The following is a 16,126-nucleotide window of genomic DNA, read 5'->3' as shown; positions in this document are numbered from 1 at the left end:
GACACTAGTGAGCACGTTTCAGATGAGGCTTAGGAGGGGGGCCCTGAGGCATGGCAGTATTTTTTATAAACTGTGTGGCTGGGATTCTCTGTACTGAGGCCCCTGTTCCCACTGGGAAGCTCTACAGTAGGACTCTCCATGACAAAAGAGAAACATCCGTCGGCCACTGGAAGCTGATGGGAGAACACCCTCATTGCTAAGGCTTCCCCCAAGATTCCAAGTCACCCATGGGCCCTAGACAAAGCGAGCGACACCTGCCCACCTGCACCAAGGAAGGTAACGCAGCGCCGGCTGGGGCGGAGCCAGGGTGGGGCAGCCTGCGTGGTCTGCACACAGAATGGCTACTTTTCGTTTTCACACGAACTGGGGCCCTTCACGTACATCTAAGTTCTGCCCTGACATCACACACACGCGTCGTAAGGATATACTCCTTTAATTTTTGGAACTGGAAAAGGTCTTTAATCCAGTCTATGCTTGACACACACATCCAAGAATCCACCACCCACCCAGCCCGAGCCTCAGGCCCGTTTGTAAGCAACCAGCCACGTCAGTGTGCGCGTGGCTGTTAGGTAGCATCTTCCAACATTTAAATGAAAAAAATCATATTTACGCATATGTATATATATATATATACACAAACATATATATATATACATATATAAAACCATGGCATTCTTCGTTCTAGCCCAAGATCGTAAGTCACACATTTGATGCCACTCACCGGATGTCTAGCAAAGGCAGGAGGTGTCATCTAAGCGCCTCCTCGTCTGGGTCAACGCTGTCCCCTCCCTGGGTGAACGGTGATGGAATACCAGGTCACCAGAAAGAATATGCTCACCTGTGGAACTGCATTTCCAATAGATGTGAATATATGCATGTGTGTGTACTGTGTGTGTGCACACGTGTTTGTAATATGTGTGTGACGTGAGCTGTCAAAGTAGAAAACACTGGTTTATTCTGTTCATACTAAGCATGTTAAATAAATCAGATTTTGTAACCTATAACACAATTTTTTTAAAAAGAACATTTAAGATCTTCAAAAATTGCTACAGTACAAAAAAAGTGTGTGTTGTGTGTCTGTATTTATATATTTATATATGTATATTAACCAGAAATAGCGACTCTGTCGGAAGAGATTCCCACCCCTGTTTTCTGTAAGATTTCTCCGCGTGATTCGCTGGGCCCCGGCTCTTCGGCTGAGGCTTTCGGGTCAGTACATGGCACATAATGGTATAATTGGCACAGGTTCAGAATCGTAGGACCAATCCTAGGCTTCGGATGCTTCCTCCCGGCCCTTTTGCTGGGTGTCCTCGTCTCTCTGCCTCCGGTTCCTTTCCTGCATTGCTTCTTTCTGTTCTCCAAAGAAAACTCTGGGAGAAGGCAGTCACCCATAGGCATGAGCACTTTTACAAAAATAGATTTGGCCTAGAGCGTCCTGCTCTGTGAGTTTCCCACCGGCAAACAGAAGTGGTAGGTGCGGGGACCCTCCGCCTTAGAAAGCTTAGTTTTAGGTTTTGTCTTTTTTTGTTTTGTTTTGTTTGTTTTGTTTTTACAGGTTCACCAACGGAATCCTGTGTGGAGAGAAAACAAGAGGAGATTAAATGGCAGCGGCCCGGGATCGCAGGGGCCCCCACACGCGGCACCCCTGTGTGCAGAGCCCGATCTCTGCCCTCGTGGGTTCACAGACACAGAGAGTCCTTGGAATGTGGACAGGCCCCACTAGAACTGGGCAGCAGGAACTGCAAGAAACACTGGGAGTCCTGCAGCATGAATTGGGGGCCTCAAGCTTGTGTGAATTCTGGTCATCTGCAGAGCTCTGAACCTGCTACCAGGGGCTGGGACCACCCCCTCCACTACCTCATGGTGGGGGCGCCGGGGCGGGGCATCGGGTCCCAGGTGTGCACATCAGGGCCTGAGTGTGGCAGCCCAGCGTTCCCTCCCTGTCTGTGGGTGGTGGCATGCGGCCAGCTCCCACCTGTGCTGCAGGAAGACGGGGCACCTGTTTCCCATCACTGCTCAGCTGCAGGCTCCCTGTGGCCAGGGCTCAGGAGAGATAAATGGACCATATCAGAAAATCCACTTCCCGCATCTCCCCAGAGGTGAGCTTGCTGAAGACAGAGAAGGTGAGTCCCACCTGTGCACAGGTCAGGTAGGCTGACTGTGATTGCTGCCTTCAGCAGGTGGACTGAGAAGGGGCGGAGCCTACCCAGCCAGCCCAAGCCTCAGAAAATGGGAAAGGCAGTGTCCCTGGCTTAGTGAGAGCCCCCAGTAGGTCACCATCCCTCAGGGAGTCCTCCTGGGCCTGGCCAGGTGAGCTGGAACACGTCATGGCCCCACCCGGGGACCCTCTGCTCAAAGCTGCGTCCCTGTCACGGGGATAGGGTGCTGTCTGGGTCCCTCTGCTGTCACTCAGAGCTCCTCTCAACTACAGGCAACTAGGACTGTCAACAGTAGAAAGGAAATGCCACCACGTCCTCATCTGTGCAGATGACATGTATTAGAAAGTGGCGGGATGGGGCGGGTGTTCACGCTCATCCCAAAATGAAGTCGGAAAAGCACTCAGTGGCAGCTCTATAATTTTTCCAGTACCTCCAGGCACGGCATGCTGCCAGGCTGGCTCCATCATAGCCATCGTTGGAGGCTTTCAGAAATGCAGATTCCCAGGCCCACCTCTGGAGACCTGGAATCAGGTTCTCGGGGTAGTGCCTGTGAACAAGGGATTCAGAGCTCCCCAGGTGAGTTTAGTGACTGCCGGTCCTGGGTCCATTCCCCGGTTCTTCTCAAAGACGAGGGTGTGGCTTTCTCTCTCCTGAATCAACTGAGCCCATCGCTGTGATTCTGGTTGGGACGGGGGAAGAGGGGCCCCAGGTGGGACACGCCTGCTGTTTGTCTGCAGGACACATCCCGGGAGTGGCCGGGGAGGCTGGCAGGCCATGGAACAGCTCCTCCTGTGCAGCACCGCGTCCCTGATTGTCTCCGGGAGCCTCAGTGTGCCAGATTCTACTCATCTGAAGGTGGGGGTGAGGGGCTGGTTCTTTCCCTGGACCCCTCTGTGTCTGGACAAGAGGCTGGGCCCCGAACGTCACCTTCCTGCCTGTGGCCTCCAAATGACACCAGTGTGGAAAACTCCATGAAGCTAAGTGAAGTGTCCGCTCAGCTCTGCGGGAAGACCAGCTGCTGTGGACACAAGGGGTCACTGCATGTAAAGAAAGGGGGTGTCCTGGCCAACATGGTAAAACCCCGTCTCTACTAAGAATACAAAAATTAGCCGGGTGTGGTGGCACATGCCTGTAGTCCCAGCTACTTGGGAGGCTGAGGCAGGAGAATCACTTGAACCCAAAAGGCGGAGGTTGCAGTGAGCCAAGATGGCATCGCTGCACTCCAGCCTTGGCAACAGATTACGGCTCTGTCTCAAAAAAATAAAAAAAATTAAAAAAAAAAAAAAGGAGGAGAACATGCTTTTGGTTCAGCGCTAGGTCACTCTTGGTAGCCTTACTCCAGCTGTGCCCCACCCCCACCCACCTCTTCCACATTCCCAGGATTTGGGGAAGAGGGGCCTAAAAAATGAATTAATTATTACAACACAGAGAGAAATATCCCTCTTATAGGTCCATCTTGCTATTGCTGTTGAAAGTTAAAAAATGTGGAGACAAATGCCGTGTGATTCTACTTATGCGAGGTACCAGACTCACTGAATTCACAGAGACACAGAGAAGAACGGGGGGCCAGGGCTGGGGTAGATGGGGGGTGAGTGTTCACTGGGTGTGGAGATGGAATACGGCGTGGTGGGAAGAGGTGAGGAGCTGGCTTGTGAAGACGCCTGCTCAGCACGGCGAAGTCACTCAGGCCTCTGAACTAGTGCATACAGGGTGAAATGGTCAATTGTATGGTACGTGGATTTACCACAGTTAAAACTTTTCTCAAAAGGGAGATAAAAATATTGGGGTCACTAGAGGCTGGGCGTGGACACCCTACACTGGGTCCTGGTGTCCCAGGACGGTCACTGGTGTAAGCTGCTGTCCCTGTGTTCCCTGATCGCTGACTATTCACAAGGCCACAACCTTTCTCTCTTGAATGTATTCGGGGTTGGACCATACGTGACATGGCTGCCACCTTAATTAGAATGGTTTCCTGCCGGAACCATGGCCCCGGCTGCTTTCCAATCCTTGATCCTGACCTTAAACAGGAGAGTAAAGGCCAGGGGAGCAGCTTCCACCCCTTGGGTGTCCGGCCACGCTCTGGAGGTGTTCCCAGGTAGACACTACCCTGCCGCTTTCCCATGTGAAGGTCTCGCACATGAAGGCAGAGGTGGAGGTGTCAGTGAGCCAGGATCGAGCCACTGCACTCCAGCCTGGGCGACAGAGAGAGACTCCGTCTCAAAAAAAGGAGAGGGTCTCCCGTGCTTCCTATGCTGGCTCATGAGCTCCTTCTGCCCTGGGTCCTGGCCGCCCCTCCACCTCGTTTTTCTTCTTCTTCTTCCTCTTTACGTTCCAGGTTCCCTGATTTCGAGTTGCAAATCTGAAGCCTCAAATCCTTCAGGTCTTGGCTGGAGAGATCACCTCTCTGGGGAGGCCTTCCTGGGTGCTCCGTTCCTTTCTGCACACATCCTCTATTTTACTTCTGTGTCCCGGAGCACTGGCTCGGTGACATCTCGGGCCTGGGACCACCTGCATCGAGCTTTATTTGGGCAGGTGGGCGAAGCATCCCCTGCTGGCAGGACAGCACCCTGAGAACGGGGTCTCCTGCCCGTTCACCATGGGTCCATACAGGTTCCAGCTCTGTGCCTGGCCCGGAGCAGGGAATCAATGCTGGAGGAGGCTCAGAAGTGTGAAGCAGCTTCGTCCTCAGTCCCTGAGACTCATCCTTACTGGCTAGAAATAACCTCCAGGGACGCAGGTAGATGCTGATGCAGGAGCCACACACACGACACGCGGGATCAACTCGCGGGTGGCAGCCTGTGCCCCGAGCGCCAGGCATCCCCAGCCACGCAGGGAAGGGACCCTCTCCCAAGACTACGGGCATCTGTCTCTCTGTGTCTCAGGATGGAAAAGAGAGAAAAGGGAGAGAGGGGAAGAGACAGAAAGAGAGAGAGAGAGAGAGAGAGAGAGAGAGAGAGAGAGAGAGAGAGATGGCACCAATCCTGCACCTCGAATGGCCATTTCCAGAGCCACGCTGGCTTTGCAGAGGGCGAGAGGCTTCCTGCAAGACCAAGGTGGCATCACAGCCCTGGCCCAGGAGGAGGGTCTGAGGCTGCCCACGCTCCGCCCAAGTCCTGTTGCTCAAACTTCAGCTATTTGGGTTTTCTGTGCCACACTTAGCACATGAGCCTCTCATTTGGCACTAAACCCAAAGAGGGACGGAGGGTCCCAGGCCAGCCGGGAAAGACGGAGAAGGTGATCCCTGGACCCCATCGCTGGAGACAACATGGCTGAAGGTGGACGTCCACCAGGGTTCCCCGGCCCAAAAGGGAAGCTGTGCGTGTCTGGCAAAGCCATCTTCCAGATCGGGGTCTGGGATAAATTCTGCCCTCTGCTGCCTGGAAGGAGACTCTGGGCTGGCCTGGCCCCACTGGGCTGTGTGCCTCACCATGGGTCACTGGGTGTAATGACCAATGTCTGTTTTTACCAAAAAAACAAGAAGAACAAACAGGCTGGCAGGTGCCCCTGAGGTAGGGCAGAATTTCTCTACAATCTGAAGTGGCTACTTTCCCCCAAAGTGTTCGTGGTGCTGTTCTCAGCTCAGAGAGCACAGCTTCCAGAGGGTATGGATGCTGCTTTGAAAAATAGGCTCCTCTGAATAACAAGAGTTTGATATTCTATTAATGTATATTTTTGAAGAACAAAGCAGGAAGGCGCAGGTGCACTTCGTATTTTTTGATTAGTTGTGTCTTCCATGTGTTTTTGCAAATAACGATAATGCATGATTTATTTCTCCCTGGCTTCAGATTCCAGAGCTTTTATGACTTTGCAGGCTCCGTTCAGAATGAAGCAGCCTTGGCAAAGGGAAAGAGGCCATCATTCATGTGGTCTGCTGACGTTTACCTGCTGTGTGGAAGATGACAGGGAGTTAGACCGAGAGCCAGTGCAGGCCTGCTTTCCAGGGCCCTTCTTTGGAGGATAAGGGCGGGCTTCATTCTGTCTCTGTGCAGAGCAATCTGGCCCCGCCACGAAGGTGTTCTGAGGCAAGAAAGTGTTGGAATCTCTCATGAAGGCCAAATCTAGGGTGTACATCTGCCCGGGAGCCACTGGCATCCCAGACAACCGCTTGCAGGAAAGCCAACGTGGCTGCCTCGTGGGCCTCAAATGTGCACACGGATTGGAGGGCGGAGATAGCAGTGTGGTAAGAAACGGGCTCGTCTTCATTAAAGACGCGTTTGGAGAGACTTCCCAGTGACGCGCAAGAAACAGCTCCGCTGGCCCTTAAACCTTAATTAAATGTTTTAGTATTAATTGCTATTTATTTAGGGACAATAAGCTCCCCAGCAACTCCGACGTATCTCTTGGCTATTCTGCACCCGGTGCTCACGTCCAGGGATTAACTGCAAGATTCAGGGGATACTTAGAATCCCAGCGCCTTCATGCTAGCAAGTGATAAACGGTCTTCCTGCAAGCTGCGACGGACTCTTTCGGCGTTTATCAAGGATTAATGAGGCTGTGTGCATGGCCCTCCTGGTCCGCAGCCACTGAGAAGGAGGCCACCAGGAGTGAGCCGAGGCTTCCTGTCGGCAGATTCAGAGGCTGAGCGCGACTGGCTTGTAGAAAGTCCCACGGGCTCTTCGGAACTCTACGGACGACACACCTGAGAGCCACGGGGAGGGGGTGAGCTCTTTAGATGCAGAGATGTTCCTTGCATAAATGCAGGTGGTCCTGCAACAGCTCCTCGGGCAGAGTTGGCAAGTGGGGTCCACCTGGGGACCATCTGGGGGAACCCATATCTCTTGCCTTTGCTGGGGCTGCAGCTCAGGGCTGGCCCCCCAACAGTGTTTCTGGGGGGCCTTCAGTGCCCCACACTGCTGGAAGGGGAGGACCAGGCTGATGAGACACAAAGGTTTTATGGGGCAGATGAGTAAATAAAAACACTTTTTTTTTTTTTTTTGCCCTATTTCATCTTGTTTTTGCAAAGTCAGTGCTGCAGCTTCTGGTTCTAATGGAAAGGAAGGATCCCTGGGCTCAGGCCTTTGGAGTGGGCAGAGGAAGTCTGGGAGCCAGGCAGCCCTCACGCGATACAGCCCTGCCACTTACAACCTGGCTGACCTCGTCCAAGTCATTTAACCGCCCACTGCCTCAGTTTCCCCACTTGGAAAAGGGACTGCTGGGAGGACCGAACAAGCAAAACGTGCTTCATGAGCTGCTGTGCAAACATTAGGAAGCTGTCCCCTTTCCCCTAGGGAGCTGACCTCGGCCAAGTCATTTAACCGCCCACTGCCTCAGTTTCCCCACTTGGAAAAGGGATTGCTAGGAGGACTGAGCAAGTAAAAAGTGCTCCATGAGCTGCCGTGCGAACATCCATATAAGGGAGCTGTCCCCTGGAGTTGACTTCTCCAGCTCTGTGGGCCTGTGGCTCTTGGCAGGAAGGAGTGAGGGTCCTTGACCTTAAGGCCCAGCATCTCCCAGGTCAATGAATTATGCATCAATGAATTTAAAAAAACATAACAGAGATGCTGGCCACCACCAGAACCCAGTCCCCATAGCGGCTGTACGGGGGCTAGAGGAATACGCTGTTAGCAAGCCAGCTCCCTGTGGCTAGCTTGGTTGGCACTCCAAAAGGGGCTCCCTTCATCAGGGGACCTGCGGTGAGGCGGACACAGGCACTGGCTTCTGACGGAGGCTCCAGGGCGCACATCCCCCCATTGAATGGTGGGGACAAGCTGCCTCTTACCTGCCACAGCAAAGGCCCTTGCAGGGCGGCTCGGTTCCCGTTCTAATCTAATTACATTTCTTTGCCAGTTGGCAGAACATGTTGACTGCGGGATAGGGAGTGAGGGCTGGAGATTTGATTTGGAGCAAACATTCGGTTCATTAATGCCAGGATGAGGAACTGACCGATTCACTCCCCTCGATGACTGCAGCCGGCTTCCCGCCCCAAGCTGGGTGGAGCCCGCTGAGTCCTCAAGACCTTCCCTGTCCCTGGGCCCTGAGGACACGGTCCGTTCAGTCCCCCATATCAGAAGGTGGACAAAACGTGAGAAAGAAATATTTTCAAATATTGGTAGTGCATCCTAGAAATAGGGCTCCCTACTCACGGAAGGAATCTGAGGTCACCTTTGGAAGGAGGCACGGTGAGCCTGCTTAGAAAGCCCAGCATCGAAAAGAAACACAAAAACAACAGGAAACCCTCCTGCCGCACTCATGGGCTGTGCTTACACAACGCACGGATGTGCAGTCAGGAGGGCGAAATGCTCCTTCCCCTCAGCAGCCCGAGTGCTCGGAGACTCTGCACAGGAGGAGGCAATTTAACGTCAGCGTTAAAGTTAATATCACTGAAAGCAAACCAAATGTTCCCATCCAGCAGAGCGTGGAAAACTCATCCTGTCTGGGTGCCGGTTCCTAGCTTCAAATTAGTAGATGTCTCAACTCTTCCCTTTCTTTCTTTATCATTTTCTTTCTTATCTCTTATTTTTATATTTCAAAATTGTATTTTAATTCCGCCTCGCACCCTCCCCCGACGTGAAGACACGTGACGGAGGAGGCGAGACTCCTGCCTCCCTGGCCGCTGCCCTGATCTCTTCGTGTTGCGGGAAATGAGAGCTGTAATTGTCACTTGTTTCAGGGAATGACTTTCCCTGCCACGTAGGCCACGCGTGTGGTGGCCTTCCTGCAGGAAGGAGTGACACCAATAAGAATAGTCAGGACGTGTCATCAGGGTGCGTGAGTGTCTGTCCCTCTCCTCCCCGGGATGAGGGGGGCACTTCTAACAAACCCAAAGTCAAGATCAAAAGCCCAGCTCCCTGGCTCGTGTTCAGAGGAGTGGTGCCATTGGAAATCCACCCACTACATCTAGGAGGACTTCCGATTATCCCAAAATGCAGGGGAGGTGGGCAGGGGAGGAAAGGGAAATAAAATAGGAACGTCCAAAGAGAAGTACCTACCATGAAACAGTCACATGGCGTCCGCCCTGCCCCCAGGAGGTAAAAAAGACTTCGGCCAGTCAGCAGGAGATTTCAAACCATTTCTCAGACACGAAGGCCACAGGAATAAGATGCCGATCAGAAGAGGAGGGTCTGCGGTGGACGGAAAAATTGGCTTTTGTGTGCTGGCACAGAACACAGGACGGGCAAGCCGGGGCAGGCCTGCAGTGCAGACCGGCTTCCTGAGAGAGGAGGCGCTCAATGTGGACCCCGGTCTTTCCAGGAAGGGACGTCCCCTATTCCCTGTGGCTGGGGAGGAGTCCTCACACACTAATGCTTTCTACCCTGAGAGGCTTTGGGGGACACAGACTGAGGGGTCTGGGCACACGAGCACTTTGCTGTGCAGGCCAGAATGCTGCTCCGTCTCCAGACTGTCATTTTTGAATTTGCAGGATTAGCCCAGAGCCTGGGGTCTCTGCCTCTGATGACAGATTTGACCCACTTTATTGTACATGACAGAAAGGACAGAACCTGGCTCCCAAAATGTCTCTCCCTCATATTTTGTCACCTTTGAGACCAAGCTACCATTTTCCAAGGCCAGTGAAAGCTAACAGAGCATACCTTGGGCCAAAGGGCAAGAACTCACTCCATCTGATGCTTCCGTGCCAGGGCCTGAGAGCAGCAGCTGTGCCAACCCTGCGCTTGGACAGCCCCCGCCCCACCTCCCCGTACAACACAAGCACAGAAGGTGGGAAAAGAGAAGCAACAAGGGCCAACCCACAGGCCTCTGCCCTCTACCCACCACACACGGCCCAAGCACCGGCTGGCCCAGATTCATATCCAGGCCAACATCCACATACTCAGTGAAATGGTTTGGAAGTCTGTTAGCCAGTTATTTGTGAACTCAGCCTTCTGGAAGTCTGGAATGGCACCCATGAGCTGCCCAAATGTCTGAGCGTGAAACCATTGAGGTTTAGAACAACAGCTCTGAGGTTCTGAGCGCCACCGTCCTCCCTTGCAAGGGAAGAGAACGTCTAAGACAGAGAATTCGACAGATTGTAGAATGCAACGTGGACATCCAAGAAGAGGCGCTGCCGGGTGTTTCAGGAACATCTGCTCATTCCAGCAAGCAGGACAAAGGCACGTTAACTATGGACACTATGGCCCCGGCAGCCCTCGCTCACCAGGGCCCCTGAAAAAATCAGCAAACACAACGAAAGGGAGCCTGCAGCCAGCCCCTTCTAAAATGACTCACGTCCAATCGCCTGGCCCTGGGTTCCAGGAGGGCCCTTCCAGGAGGCCTGGGGCGGTGTCCCCTGGCTGCTAATTCCACTGCGGCCCCTTCGAGGCAGCCTCACAGCCTCCTCCTTTCTGCTTCAAGTTTGTGGAGACTGTTTATTTAATTTAAAAATGATGCATATATTTGTATGCTGACTTAAAAAAAAGCTTATTGATGTTTTAATTTAATTCTGGACAACCCTTCGGAAGCTGACTCAAGGGTTTCTTAAATATTCCCAGGGATGGTTGTGGGGTATATTTTCTTGGAGGCATTACACACGAATAATCAAACAAGAGGAGCGTTTAGTAACGAACGTCTGGTCTGAGAGTCTGGTGGGTATCTGGTATTTTTGTGAAATCTGCCACTGACATTTTATTGATGGGGCTGGAGATGCTGACTCTGGTGGGAGCAGTTGTGATCTGTTGATATTTAGGAGGTGGATAACCACAGGGCTGGCCTTTGTGCTCTGGGGGGTGAAGGATGGCGGCTCAGAGCGAGGGCCCGGAGAATATGCATTTCCTGACACTGCCAAGTCGAGGGGTCTGGAAGGAAATTCCAGCCACTGTGTGATCTGGGAGTGGATAAAAGTCTTTGCTATCAACCCCGCCTCCCTCGTTTTGCCAAATCAGCTGTCCGCCTTGGCTGGACCCCCAAAGCAGTCTCGGGGAAGACCTAAACCGACCAGCAGCTCCCCGCTGGGCCATGCCAACCCCTGAGGTTGGGACCGCCAAGAGCTTTGTGGCCGCAGGGTCTAGCAGAGCCGAGCTTACCGGTTTCCATTAAATGTGGATTTGTACTCCCCCGCCGTCGAGTGCAGCGTCTCGTCAGTGTAGACGGGCACAGACGCCCGGACGCACTCGTGTGAACACTGCAGGGTCTCGTTATAGGCTGTGAATATGTCCAGGCTGCTGGGCACCCGGGCCGAGGTGAAGTCTGTCAGGTTCTGGCAGCTCTCTTCCTGCTGGTCGGTCTTCCGCTGGTGGCTGTTCCTACGAGTGTTCCCGCTTTGGGCACAGCTGGAAGAGAAAGAGGTTGGGGTGGGGAGACGGGCAGAGGTCGAAAACCCAGCAACACAGCTCCAGAGCTTCCACGGTGGGCCTTTCGCTTGCAGGCCTGAGCTCCGCATCATTTCATATTAAAAGGTAATTCCTAGCCTCTTCAGAAAGATCAACCACAATCAAGCAATCAACTCTTTTTTTAAAAAAAAAACGAAATGTGAACTTTAAACGTGGCTATTGCAGTGGGAGGATGAGGGGGTAAGTGGTGAGCTGTGTGATCGCAGAGCTAGGGACTGCTTGACTAAGGAGCATCAGCCAGACCATGGTGCTGACTCAGTTTCCCCACAAACTCCTCCACGGCTAAGAACCGTGATGGGTCCTTCCTGCGAGAGGGACCTAGAGTGTGTGGAAGCCTTTGGGTACAGGTTGGGGTGGTCCGTTCCTTCATCTCAGAATGGACTATGGACCTGTCTGGGGAAAGCTGATGAATGAGAAAGCCCCTGTCCTCAGCTCCCCTCCCCCCACAAGGGCAGGTGCACAAGCTGGAAATGACAAGCTGGCTTGTCCTTGGACCCCGATCAAGTCTGCAGAGGGAAGTCTCCTGCGTGCCTTGCCCACTATGGTCTAGAACTTCTGAACCACAGGGGCTTCCAGAGGCCGCTTAGGATGACCATGGGACTCCCACCACAGCCAGTCCAGAGATTTGACAAAGCAAGAATCAGGGGCCCTCAGGTGCCGCTTCTATGATGAGAGCACAGGAAGGACAAGAGGGGCGGCTGGGACGCCCCTCCCCTGCTGCATGGGGAGCCGAGGACGTCTCCCCTCATTGGGGCCATTTCCCCTGCCCGCCCCCTCCCCTTCACACTCAGGGCCTGTGTGGAGGGAGGGGCTGTGGAAGGACAAGGGGACAGGGGATGCACCTTCTCCTTCTAAGTCTCGGTTAGTCCCTGCTGTGGTTTTCCCAATGCGAGGAATCTCAATTCCTGGAGCAGAAACTCCTTCCGTCATAAACCAAGGTCAGAAGGTGAATGCCAAACCCCTGGGGCAGCCCCACCCCCAAAGTCTTCCTCAGAGGGAGGTCAGGTTCACAGGCCTTGCTCACCCACCCTCCCGGGCTGCTCTCCCAAAGTGCTCTTTGAAGGTCTGCTGTAAGCTTTGAGTGTGGGAAAAGCAAGATGAAGGCTTCACATCAACCTGTCACAGAACAGGCTACAAAGTCCCCTGTCTCTGGAGAGACGTTGTCGAGATGTCCAGTGGGATTTGTCCTTCTACCATCCACACGGTCTGGGGGTCCAAGGCCCCTTCTCTGGCCAGCCCCTGCCTAAGAAGCCCCACTGTGAGGTACGTGGTGTTCTCATCACCTCCAGAAAATGCCCAGGGTCCCAGTTTGCTGCCTGTCAGGAGGTGGCTCTGAGGCCTCGCCAGCTGAGTGGGAGGTCTGTCGAGGGGCTGTGCTACCCCCCACCCTCCCGTGGCCTGCCAAGGGGTCCCACCTCCTCTGATCCGCAACCTGGCCTTTCCTCTCTGGCTCTCCCGCATTCCCCTGTGAATCTGAGGCTCCGATTCGGGTTCCACCATCGGCCCTGTCTGATTCGTGTGATTGTGTGCAGGCAGCAAGGGGACAATCTGGGTCTGTTACTCTATGAGAGAGTTTTAAGCCTGGATGCCAGGAGGAGACGCAGTTGCTGGAGGAGTGGCTGCAGGCAGGTGGGGTCCCCAAGGCGCTTCTGAGCAGCAGGGTCTCCCAGCAGTCCCCCGACTTCTCAGGGACTTATCAGGTGTGTACACCCAGCAAGGCTGGCCTCAAAGTAGGCCAATTTCCAGGAGGAAGTAGGCAAAGGCAGGCCGCCTGGAGGAAGGCGGTAACCTAGTTCAGCACACAGACTGGCTTTGAGAGGAACCGAGAATACAAACAGGGCTGGTTCAGCAACCGGCTACCGAGCCCGAGTGAGGGTCGTGGGATCCCGCTGGCAGGAGGGCCCTGCCCCCACCTTTCCAGGGAAGGTACAGGAGGCAAGACACAGGGACTCTGCTCTGGGAAGACAGCATCCCCAGGGACACCTGGATCCCGAGAAAGAATCTGGAACCCGGGACCACACATACCCCAAGAAACTCTGTCCCCAAGGCTGGGCTCGCTGGTCTCCTGCAGGGAAATCGGGAGAGAAGCGGGCAGCCTGTGGCAGCCGAACTGCCCGGGGCAGAAGCCAGCAGAGCAGGCTGGCTTTGAAAGTGGGGTCCTTTCTGTGTTCACCACCCAGGGTCCCCTAAAGTCCCCCATTTCTGGGCCAGAAGGGCCCGAGGAGCCTTACCAATTTTTTAAGACAAGAGTTGTGATGAGAGCAGCTATGACCATGATGAGGGAGACGGTGATGGTGATGATCTGATGGACAGCCAGACCTGGAAAGAAGGAAAGAGGCAACAGGGCACCCGTGAAACCAGGTTCAGGAGGCAAGGGGTGCCGGGAGAGGTGGAGGTGTGTCCCCCCAACCCCGCTGCGGATGCCAGGGTCCATCCACGACGGGGAACTCAGGGCAGCACGACAGATGCTTAGTTCGCGCCCCCCCGACTGCAGCCCGTGGGCACGAGGCTGTTCTCACCCGGGTTCTGGGAACAGGGAGCACCAGCTCTGGGCTCTCTGCTTCCACCACCCTCTTAGCCTCCAAACCGTGACCCGGATCATAGACGGCTGTGTTCTTTCTTGCACTGACCAGGCCCTTCACCTGCCTCCTCTACCCGGCAGCAGGTCGGCTCTGGCTGAGATATTCCCCATGGCCCCTTTCTCCCTTCTCACCCTGCACCAGTTCTGCTCTTCTATTCTGGAACCGCGAGCCCCAGCGCTGCTGGCCTGTGAGTGGGAACAGGGTTTGGCCTGACCCAGGAGGAGCCAGGGTGGGCCAGGACGTACTGGGGCTGTAGGAAGAGGAGCACATGGGGTGACGCCCTTCCAGATCCAGGACACTCAGATCAGGGGAGGCATCTGCCTCCTTCCAGAATCCTCGCTAAGAAGTTCAGTGCCTCACGAGGTTCCAGGAATGAAGTTTCCGGCCAGCGGTGGAAGCCTCCCACAGCCTCAGAGAAGGCATGGTCTACCTTGTTGCCCTGGCTCCAATTCCCGAATGGGGAGGTGGAGACACTGGAATCAGCAGGACAGGGACAGAAGGACCAGCCACTTCAGAAGTGGGGCAGGTAGAGCTCCCGCCAACAGCTGCCTGCTGACACCCACACATACGACGGCAGAAGGCAGGGACTCTCTTCCGTCCCCTCCCTCTGTCCCAAAACCTTCTGCGGCATTTGCCTCTAACCATAGACACGGGACTGGGGAGATAGGAGGGCAGGTCTGCAACAGCTCCTGCCTCTGGTCCCCACCCCAGACCACCTTCTTTCCTGACTACACGTCTGTCGCATCCCACAGATGCTGGGGACATCCCCTGGCTGACATTACCAACCAACCAGGTCTACCCAGAAGGTCCCCGTCAGCACCTAAGAAGCTGGAAGATCAAGGCAGTCAGGGAGTCCACCAAGCTCATAGGGGGCAGCACCCGCTTCTACTTGTCTCCCCAGGTCCTTCTGCCTGATATGCAACCAACTGTCCTGTCTGGCCTGGGGCTCCGTCTTGGTGTCCGCTTTGCAGAGGCCCGCCCCTCGTACGTGAGCAAGCTCTTGGGCTGCTGGCGTGAGAACACTGCGTGTGTGTGTTTCAGCACGGCAGGTTTCAGTGTCACATTTTTTCTGGCGGCCTCCCAAGGACAGTCTTACACAGATGTTAGCTCTCTGCTGGATATGATCCCCATGGGGGAAATTGTTCATAAATGATTAAACATTGGCAAGGCCAGAAAACAAACTTTGTCATCCTGTTTCCCCCTCTCTGGGGGTGACTGCTGTTTGTCACAAGGGATTCCCTCCAGGACCCACAGAATAGCAGCACCAGGCAAACAGTGGCACAAACACATGAGTGTGGTGGGTCTCCCCCATCCATTGATTCAGGAACTGTTGGTTGTGCACCTACTGTGTGTCTGCAGTGCTAACACTGCTCACCTGCAGGGAACAGCTGCTCTGGTGCCCTCTGCACAAATGTGCTGCATTCACTGCAGTTCTGGCCAATGACCTCTCATAAACCTGTGCCCAATCTGTGCCACTTGCTGTAAGCCTCTGGGCAAGTCCCTTCTCTGGGACTGCCAGGCTGGTCTGCTAATGAGTTGAAAGCTAAGTTATGCCACAGGGACCATGCCTAATGCCACCCACAATGGCGTGCCTACCAGTGCTCGTAATCTCCATCTACATGCCAAGTTTCCTGAGACCAAACTCAGACCTCGTGTGCAGGAAGGACTGAAAAGGATGGCCAGCTGTGGAGGGTGGGTTGCCTGTTGAGTCTTCTCTTGCCCTCTACCCACACACTCCCCCTGGCCCAGTCAAAAGAAAGCCGTGCTGTCACGAAGTGTATGTGCTTATCCTGTCTGTGCTTCTTGTGAGGAGAAGGGGGCTGCTGATGGTGATGGTGATGGTGATAATAACGGTGATGGTGGTGAGGACAGTAGTGATAATGATGGTGATGGTGGTGATGATGGTGATGATGATGGTGATAGTGATGATAGTGATAGTGATGGTGACGGTGATGATGGTGATGATAATGATGGTAATGGTGATGGTGGTGATGGTGATGATAGTGATAGTGAGAGTGATGGTGATGATGCTGATGATAATGATGGCAATGGTGATGATGGTGGTGATAGTGATGATGATGGGGATGATGGTAATGATAATGGTGATGGTGATGATGGTGAT

General features: G+C 54.1%; 1 protein-coding gene across 1 annotated transcript in view; it reads right to left on the bottom strand.

Moving 5' to 3' along the window:
* Positions 1 to 417: 417 nt before the first annotated feature.
* AJAP1 (adherens junctions associated protein 1) overlaps positions 418 to 16,126 on the bottom strand; it is a 134,928-nt gene continuing 119,219 nt past the window's right edge. The window contains exons 3-6 of the mRNA XM_017542700.1: positions 13,654 to 13,741; positions 11,117 to 11,362; positions 9,089 to 9,220; positions 418 to 1,571 (exon numbers count right to left, since the gene is read on the bottom strand). Coding sequence (XP_017398189.1) covers positions 9,148 to 9,220; positions 11,117 to 11,362; positions 13,654 to 13,741 — 407 coding nt within the window. The 3' untranslated portion in view covers positions 418 to 1,571; positions 9,089 to 9,147. The remainder of the gene's footprint in view (positions 1,572 to 9,088; positions 9,221 to 11,116; positions 11,363 to 13,653; positions 13,742 to 16,126) is intronic.

The sequence above is a fragment of the Cebus imitator genome, unplaced genomic scaffold, assembly GCF_001604975.1.
Source record: "Cebus imitator isolate Cc_AM_T3 unplaced genomic scaffold, Cebus_imitator-1.0 Scaffold145, whole genome shotgun sequence".
NCBI classification, from domain to species: Eukaryota; Metazoa; Chordata; class Mammalia; order Primates; family Cebidae; genus Cebus; species Cebus imitator.
Note: the sequence above shows the minus strand (reverse complement) of the source record. Positions and strands in the feature narration are given on the sequence as shown.